This window comes from Ailuropoda melanoleuca, chromosome 13 (genome assembly GCF_002007445.2).
Source record: "Ailuropoda melanoleuca isolate Jingjing chromosome 13, ASM200744v2, whole genome shotgun sequence".
NCBI classification, from domain to species: domain Eukaryota; kingdom Metazoa; phylum Chordata; class Mammalia; order Carnivora; family Ursidae; genus Ailuropoda; species Ailuropoda melanoleuca.
Window position 1 is genome coordinate 89056891 of NC_048230.1, and position 9525 is coordinate 89066415.

The 9525-nt window shown below is 45.4% G+C and overlaps 1 protein-coding gene across 9 annotated transcripts in view; it reads left to right on the forward strand.

Moving 5' to 3' along the window:
* The window catches only part of RIN2 (Ras and Rab interactor 2), a 232766-nt gene extending 223442 nt beyond the window's left edge, over positions 1-9324 (forward strand). For all 9 annotated transcript variants that reach the window (XM_034641492.1, XM_034641491.1, XM_034641494.1 and 6 more), the window contains 3 exons: positions 293-424; positions 4416-4579; positions 7485-9324. In XM_034641492.1, coding sequence (XP_034497383.1) covers positions 293-424; positions 4416-4579; positions 7485-7808 — 620 coding nt within the window. In that variant the 3' untranslated portion in view covers positions 7809-9324. The remainder of the gene's footprint in view (positions 1-292; positions 425-4415; positions 4580-7484) is intronic.
* The last annotated feature ends 201 nt before the right edge of the window (positions 9325-9525 follow it).

Below are 9525 nucleotides of genomic sequence, written 5' to 3' on the forward strand. Positions count from 1 at the left end.
TCTGTTCTGTTGCATAACTTGATGCGTATCATGAAAGCATGGAGAAAATCTTTCATGTGTCCATTGACTCGCAGACATTTCATTCTGAAATTGTATGTTAGGGCTCGTCTCTGGCATGAGCAGCCAGGATAGTCACAGGCTGCATAGGATTCCAGAAACACCCACCTCTGTTTATGAATAGCACATTTCCCCAGATGACTCCTAGCTACCTAATAAAAGCAGTATGCGTGGGATATGAAAGAAAGAAGTGTTGGTAAAAATATTCCCATCTTCCCCTTTCTTCCGATCCCAGGGAGGATGTATGGAGCTGACGATTTTTTACCAGTCCTGACCTACGTCATAGCTCAGTGTGACATGTTGGAACTGGACACTGAAATTGAGTACATGATGGAGCTCTTAGACCCGTCACTGTTACATGGAGAAGGTAACAATCGCTTGAAGATATGGGAGGAACGGGGTGCCTTTTTTGGTTTTGTTTTCATTTTTTTTTCTTGAAGTGAAATTCACATAGCATCAGATTAGCTATTTTAACATGAACTATTCAGTGACATTTGGTACCTTCAGAGTTTTGTGCGATCCACCATCTCTCTTTTGCCTCAAATAAATAATAGGTTTTCATCACGCCAAGGTAAAACCCCATGCCCATTCAGCAGTCATGTGGGTGCTTTTTTGACATTGTAAGGGTTAACTATGGTTTTAATTTCTTTTTTGACTTAAAAGAATGTGCTGGCTTTTTTCTAATTATAAAAGTAATCCATATTCATTGTAGAAAATATGGAAAAGTCAGAAAACCACAAAAATAGAACCCAGCCATAAATATACTTCACTGAGATTGGTTAATTGCGATAAAAAAATTATTGAATGGAAAAAAATGTCCTTTTTAAAAAGAAATGGTTTCCTTGAAGAAGAAGAAGGGTATAAACTTTCATGAGAGAATATGTTCACTACCAGAAAAATATCCTGCTGTTCTATCAGTGAAACAGTGAAGGCTGGCCTTTTGTTTTCATCTGTTTAAAAAATTTGTTCTCAAGATGAAAACAGCATTGATTTTCTTTTCTATTTAAATAATTGTATCTGCTCACTGTTAAAATACAAATGCAGTGGAGTAAAATCCGGGCAGTTTGCTTTCAACTTACCTTGTCAGTTTAGTCTCCTTCTTGTATCTGCCTGACCCCAACATGTCTTAGCAGAAATTCCTTCTCCGTACACATGGGTTAGGTATTTTATCCTGAAAATAACTGGGATGTTTGTCATTGTGGTGCACAGCCTTGAAAAGCAGAAATAACTGGGGCTCTTATGTGAGCTTGTCTTTTTAAAGAAGAACGAATCAGGGTCTTTGCATTGTGAATCCTGTTAATCCATTTTCATGAGCCCAGATGGCCCCTGAGTGGTGAATTGTTGCATAGAACTCTTTTTTGTTTTTTGTTTTTGTTTTTTCTTTTCTCCACTGAGTTTTAGTCTAGCCTTAAGTAAAAGAGGTCCATGTGCTGATTGGATTCTGCAGGGAATGTGTCATACCAGGATTTTCCCTGGAGGGAAACTGAAATGCATTGTCACCCCCAGAATGTGTCCCTTAATCCCCTAAGTCCTCAGTGCTTGGCCTTTTTATCAGAGGGTCTGTCCTCCCTGGAGCCCTGGAGGTACAGGTATATGCTTCCCACCCCTTGAGGGACAGCGCTGACTCAGGATTGGGGATGAATATCTTTTCATCCTATTGCCCCCACCCCCAGAGAGTATGAATGAACCTCTTTGATCCCTTTAGCCTCCCCCTGTTTACCCCTCCCTTCACTAATATTCTTCACCCTGGAACCAGACATTCATGATGATCCGCCAAGATCCTGCCTGGAGCTTTCCTGGCCCGCTCTGGGATTTAACAGGAGAGGGGAAAGCATGTGGTTTTGTCCAAGGACCAATAGAAGCATACCTTAGTCCCCATGCCCTGCTTTCCTTTCTTCTACTGCATTATTATTACAATTTCATATGTGTCTGGGCATTGTTTTCATTTCAGTTGTTTTGAGCTCTAATCATGCTTAATTCTAAGAATGAGTACATCAAACTCTTGGGACTTTGGGGAAAGGGCATGTCAGTTTCATTCAGAAAATTACCATTCTGTTGCTGGCAGTGTATACTTAGGACAAACTTATGCTTACGTCTTGTGGCCCGAGGACTGAGACAGCCACTTCCTGCCACCCTTTCCAGCATTTCCCCAGCATGAGGCACTACCCTGGGCACCATGCTGGTGACAGTTGGGCAGGTGGCTGTCCTCACCTCCAGGAATCACATAGGAAAGAAAGACAAAGACCCGGAAGAGTGAAAGTATGGAGCAGCCAATGAGCTTGTACTTAAACTAGAGCCTGCCTCCACTTAACTGTCTCAGGCTTCCTGGCTTCTTTCCTTGGGAAAACAGGGCGGCCCAGCCGGGTTGGCTGTGGTTACAGACTAGGCCTGCACGTCAGGGACCTGAAGCTATGCAGACCAGGAGGAAGACACACATTACTAACCCAGCCCTCTGCGGCCTGCCTAAAGCCCTCTTTGGTTTTCGGGGCAGCAGCCCACATCTCTTTTCTGCTGTTTAAGCAGGTAGTTTCATTTACGGAAAAGGCGTCATAGAATTCCTCTTAAGTGCACAGCTCTTGTGGGAGGGTTATAGTTCTGCTGAAATGTAACCCTTCTTCTAATTGCATCCACATGTTTCGAAGTGTGGTCAACATTGGTCTTCCAGAATTTTGAGTTTTCTCCTTAGTGCCCTGGACGGATCAGAGCTATGGAGTCTAAAATTTGACATCCAAAGGGAACACCCTCCCTCCCAAACTTGACTGTAATGGTCCCTCCGAGCCCCAGCTCCAAAACTGGCACCTCCACACAGCCTTACTTGAACACTTAAGTCCCTGCTGATTGCTCTTGAAATCCTGTGTGTAGCATTTAAATTCTGTACACCGAGTTTCACACTCAGCTGTATGCTGATTTGTTCTCAGGGCAAATATTTAGTAAAAATCAGCTACTCAGAACTCTGTACTAACATGTGGGAAGTTCCACAGGGAACTTGCACCCAGTTGGGGGGGGGGGCGGGCATTGAGCTATTCAGGGAACTCGAAACAAGTATCCTGTTGTGTGCATGGGACCTGTATTGCCCAGAGTGGGCTAGGTGATGCTACACTAAAACAAACCCCCCCATATCTCCATCAGTGACCTGAAAACCACAAAGGTGTGTGTTCCTTTCTAAGTTACATGTCCGGTACAGTTTGCCGGGGGCTGTGCTCATTTCTCGGATGGTAGACCAGTTGCCACTTCAAATGTTGTCACTTGTTGACAAGAGAGAGAGTTCTTGAGACTCTTGCATTAGCAGCTAAACACTTTGGCCATGAACAAAACAACTAACTTGGAATCCTGCATGAATAAACCCACTATATCTGTTTTCTTTAATAAATTCATAAATTCTGTAAAGCTGGGACTCAGATTCTGTTTCTTACAAACCTACCCCCTGCTCTATACCTGGTTTGGGCTCACAATAGAAGTTCAATAGATATTTTGACAAAAGTGTCTCTCAAGTTAAAATATGCGGAGCTCAAGTAGGGGATTTTTCATAAGCATTCGGGGCGCCCCCTAGTGGTCCACTAGCATGGAGCTTACAAGTTCACCAAAGCCATCTAAATATAGTTTAGGACCAAGCTATGAACCCACTTATATGCATCTCACGGTGTTGTGAGTCTTTTAATACTCACTAAACACAAGAAATCATTCGTAAGTGCACCTACTTGCCTTCACTTGTGAATTATTTTTTCCTAAATGTCATGTTACATTAGCCCCCAAGTAAGGATAAGAAAGGGAATCAGGAAGGAAGTTTGGAGAATCCATGTTATGGCGAACACGCTTGTATACTGTGCAGTTCTCTCAAAGTGTATAGTTTACTTAAAATTTGGAAAATATTAATTCCTAAAAGAAAAGCCCAAAAGCAAGTATTGCCAAGAGATGTGTGGACTCCCGCTGAAGAAGTGAATGATTCTAAGCCCAGAGTGCTGGACCCCACTATCCTCATGTGTCTCCCCGCCTTCATCAGGCCCTGACCTTTCCCGACAAAGCACTTTCACAATTGCACTGAAATAATCTAGAGATTTTGTATGTCTCGCCCATCAGAATGGAAATTCCGGTAGTGAAAACAGGGCTCTGTCAGCCTGGCCCGACGGCGCCCCCTAGCGCTGGCCCAGGCCGGGGTCCTCTAGTACTTCCATAGGATGAATGAATGAATGGAGGGAGGAAGGTGGGAAGGACTCGCGCTCTTGGACACCAGCTTCTGGTCCCACAAGGAATGCATATGGAGACAACAGGAAGCATGACCTCTGCTTCTGTTGTCCGCACCTGTTACCACCAGAGTATAAATCCCTGGATAACTAACTCATTCTTTCTGCCCTTCCCAGGAGGTTACTACTTGACAAGCGCCTACGGGGCACTTTCTCTGATAAAGAATTTCCAAGAAGAACAAGCCGCTCGACTGCTCAGCTCAGAGACCAGGGACACCCTGAGGCAGTGGCACAAACGGAGAACCACCAACCGGACCATCCCCTCGGTGGACGACTTTCAGGTACGTGGCTGGCAGTGGCGACCGGGGCCAACTGCCACCCTGCTCTCCGGGGAAGCAGCCCTGGCTCACACAGCACACACAGCCCGGGCACCTGAGGTCCCCCATTGTCAGGTCATCCGGTGGAAAAGGGATATTTTAAACCACCCTCTGACCTTGTTGTTTCACTTCTCTGTTTTCTTTGAATTAAAAAAAAAAAATACATGTGGGTTTGGCCCAAGTTTTGCTGCCTTTAAGGAAACCAAGCCAGATTAAGTCACGATTTCTCCCGGAATGTCCCGCATGGACGCGGAGCACCTGAGCAGACAAGAAGTCAAAAAGAAGGAAGCCCTTGGCACAGGTGGTGGGTGTTTTATTTTATGAGATTGGCCAAGTGGAAGTAGCAATGTTAGGCACTGCAGTTGACTTGGTCTCTCTGAGAAGAGGGAGAGGTGCGGTGATGTCTTCCCTGTTCTTTCTTTTTCTCTCTCCGCCCCCTCAAGATGGAAGACTCCAGAAGCTCATTGGCAGCCTCAGCTCTGGCAGCCAGTCGGCGCCAGAGTTTCAGAGTAAGCATCTGAGCCAAATCCTGCCTGGATCCCCATCCGGAGTTTTCATGGCCATGAGCTGGAAGTGCGGGATTCCCAAAGAGCTGGTTTTTCAGGGAGGAAAGGCAGATTAAGGCTGTAGACTTCTTGCCCAACACAACTCTTGATTTGCTCGTAGTCAGTGACATTATGAATAAGTCCTCAAATGTCTTTGAATCGTATTTTCAAAGTTTCAAAATGAAATATAAAACCTGACGAGGTTTTGTTTCTGTGTGTCACGTGGTGAATTTCCAAGCAAGACAGATTAGTCTCTATGTCCAGAATCACCTTCCTTGCCTTTTTCTCTTCTTGATGCTCTGAAAATACTCGGAGGTTCAAAGTCAGCCTATTGTGGAAAGGCAAGATCAGCAAGTCTTTCTCTAAGAGAGCACCAGTCTCAGAAGTACATTCCCAAGTACATAAATCTAGAAAGAATGCCTACTGTACTCCCTTCCCCAACCCTCTTGAACGGATTGTTGAAGAACTGTCCACGTGTTAAATGATTTAGCATATGCAGTCTCTTGGGATACTGTGATACTGGCTGGGTGTCAAGAGGATTCCTGAGGTCCTACAGCCTCTGAGGAGAAGCACAGAGGAAATGAGAAAAGCTCATGTTTCCATCTCCCTGCCTGCCACCAGCCCCTCCCTCCATCTGTAGCTTCTAACCTGGAGCCCCCCAGATTCCACAGAGCTCCTCCCCACTGGCCTCTCTCCCTTGGGATATACACACCTGCTTAGAATATAACCGAGATGGACGCCTGGGTGGCTCAGTCGGTTAAGCATCTGCTCAGAGTCATGATCCCAGCATCCTGGGATCAAGTCCCACATCAGGCTCCTTGCTTGGCAGGGAGCCTGCTTCTCCCTCTGCCTGCCCCTCCTCCTGCTTGTGCTGTCTCTCTCGCTGTCTCTCTCTGACAAATAAATAAATAAAATCTTTAAAAAAAAAAAAAAGAATATAACCCAAGAGAGGAATTGTCAGTGCTCAGCTTGGTTGTAAAAGTGAAAAGGCAGAGGCAAAGCTCCACTTGGAACTCCTAAATTAGGGTCATGGACATGTACAGTGTTCTCCTCACATTGGAGAGATGGCACACCACAGTGGTGAAGACTAGAACACTGGCTTTTCCCGCTCACAAGCTGTGTGGCCTGAGGCAAGTTACTTAGTTCTTCTGTACCTCAGTTTCTTCTCTGGTCAAATGGGGATGGTGTAGACTTCCTTACAAAGTTCTCTTCAGGAGTCAGTGGGTTCATGCATACCCAGCGTGTGAGCTAAGTGTTGGGGGCAGTGGGATGGGAGAGGAGGGGTTTGGTAACATGGATCATGTGTGCTCTCTAGGGTGTTCAGATTCAAGATCGTCAGAGCTCTCTTACACATGCAGAGTTCACTGTCTTTTCCCAACGCCTTTCCTCCCATCCACCCAGTAAACCCTCAAGGTGACCACGTGGGACTCTGGGCCAAGAGCACCATTTCCCTTCACTCCTGAGCTGGGGCACCAGATTTAGAAAAGGGAAATGCATTTGTTTTCCGTCTGGGCATTCGCAGTTTTATCTAGTCACCTCATTCCTGACGAAGTGGAAAGTGAGAACCGTCCCAGAGAGCCTGGTTTGAGCGCAGGGTTCTTTGTAGCTCCCAGGGCTTTGCGCGTGTGAGGCGCGGGTTTATGGTGTGTCTTGATGGCAGGTGCCTGGCGCCGTTTGCAGAGGCCAGCGCAAGTATTCCCAGTCATTTCCCTTCAGCAACGCCCTGCCCTGAATCAGCGTCATCCCCCCGGAGCCTCGGATGAGGTTGAACCACATGAAATTGCCACTCGAGGAGGTGAAGAATGGTCAAACATCCGCAGTGTCTTGTGGTCCCGTGTAACATTCTTGACTTTGTTTAGGCGTCATTAAAAGTGTCCAAAGTGAGCCCAGTACGTGCTCTTGTGTCCTCATGTTTTAAACGTGACTTCTGGTGTGGGCTCTTCTGCTGGTTAGTTTTCTTCTCAAGCTGGGGATAAATCCAGCATTGGAACCGGTTCCCACCCTTCGCCGGAACTTTCTTAGCCAGGCTTTCTGAGGGACGCTAAGATCAGAGCAGGCCTGCTGGCCTTCCTGCTGCTTGTATTTATTTGTAGCACATCAGGATACAGCCACTCAGTCCGTATAGTTGTCCCTTCCATTGTCCAAATTCAGAGCAGCCGCTTTCCTCTCACCCGAGGCCTCGCGTCCTGACAGGTCGGTCCTGCCAGGCCAGGGCCTGGCCTGGCTCACGAGTTAGACCTTGCCCTTGCATTATCGTGCTGGCTTATTGGTCTGTCTTGTTTTCTCTTCTGATTGGTCTCCCACGTCTCTTTTTCCACCTGCAGAATTACCTCCGAGTTGCGTTCCAGGAGGTCAACAGTGGCTGCACGGGAAAGACCCTCCTCGTGAGACCTTACGTTACCACCGAGGACGTGTGCCAGCTCTGTGCTGAGAAGTTCAAGGTGGGGGACCCTGAGGAGTACAGCCTCTTTCTCTTTGTTGACGAAACGTGGCAGCAGCTGGCAGAGGACACTTATCCTCAGAAAATCAAGGCTGAACTGCACAGCCGGCCACAACCCCACATCTTCCACTTTGTCTACAAGCGCATCAAAAACGATCCTTATGGCGTCATTTTCCAGAATGGGGAAGAAGATCTCACCACCTCATAGAAGAGACGAGACTCCCCCGTGGAGCATCCAAAGCGGGGTTAGGAACCTTGCCTTCTGGCTTCCACATGCTTGTGCTTGAAAAGCAGTCAGTCACCTCCTCGGGGATCCCTCGGTTCAGTGACTAAGCCATCCCATGGGCTGACTTGGCCAAGGGCATCCTTATCCATGTTGCCCAGGCAAGGTAGCTGAGGTTCATGAAACAATAGGATGCTCCTTCAAAGATGGAAGAATTGCATTCGATAGTTTAGTTGTCCCGAGATTGTTTGCTACCGACGCCCCGGCCAGGTTCTAGGTTGGCTCACATGTACGTGTATGTCCTGAATAAACATTTAGGGTGTGAGCTCTTCTCTTCAATTCAACAGCAGGTGTTTGCCAAGCCTGTCCGATGCAGTGCATCAGGTATGTCTCAGTTCTGTGGATGGCTCTATCCTTCTTTCCTTCCTTCTTCCTTCTTTTCTTTCTGTTGTCTTTTTTTTTTTTACAAAGAGCCTTTGTGTTTTTATATATTTCATAGAAATTTTTATAGCAGTTGCAGGTAAACTGTCAGGATTGGTTTTTAAAATATTTTTGTAACTTTAAAATATTCTATAATTATGCATGTGATTTTAACATTTAATATTCGAAAAGAAATCTCTTGCTGGATTTGAGAGTATTGCATTTTTAAAATGTCTCTCTTCTGTAACTGGATGTTTTGTGGGGAAAGACTGCTGGATTTCTTAAGCAATGTATTACTGACACTGGCCACAGAATGCCTTTGGAAATCTGATGTACTGTTACCTTGTTCGCGCTCAGTGGTATTGTGCTCTTTCGTGTTTTAACCAAGTGATGCTGAGGATCAGGAGAGAAATGAATGTAGAGAGAGGCTGAGAGAGAAAAACAGACTCTAACAAAGGACTAAGGATGTAGTCTGCTGGTTCAGACTCCTTGAAGGAAGTGGTAAAAGGAAATGGAAGGATCCACTTACGCTGAAAATACTGTAAATATGCATTGAGATGTGGCAAAATCTACCAACGTTATTTGCTTTTGGAAACAATTTTGAAAACCCCAGGAGGAGGGGGAAAAAAATAAGGATAACACTCGCTCTACCTTTTCCACATAAATCAAAACTAACAGCATCAAATTATTTGGGGGCAGAAACCACGTGTGTATAATGTGACTTCCATTGAGTGAAGTAAGATGCTGTTTGGAAAAGAGTTCGTGATGCCACCCAAAAGCCCATCTGTGTTATAAGAATGTATGGTGAAGTTAACTTCATGTTTTATGAGACCTGTTTGGGGGTGCACAGAATATGAGGGTCCTGTTTCAACGTGACACAGGTAGTCACAAGAACATGTTATTGTACTGTGTAAAGATGCATCGTCATCTAATTTGGTGGGCTTTGTACTTTGTACCTTTTTTTTTTTTTAGCTTTTGCTGTACATCTAGAACCCTCAGCACATACTGTGTTGTACTTCCTTTTGTAAATGATTTTTTAAATGGAATTTTGCACATAATACATTGTAATACTGTATGATAATCATGTGTGAAGATTTTTGAAATACTGAGTTGTCCTTTTTTCTCCTTCAAGAAGCAGAGGATAATTACACACCACCCAGTGTTATGCAAATCTGAAATGCACACCAGGGTTTGTGGTTCGATAATCCCTAGAGAGGAAGTAGAAAAGTTTGCATTTTTACAGTAGCCCAAAAATCCAGGAGGAGAAGGAAAAGAATAGTGT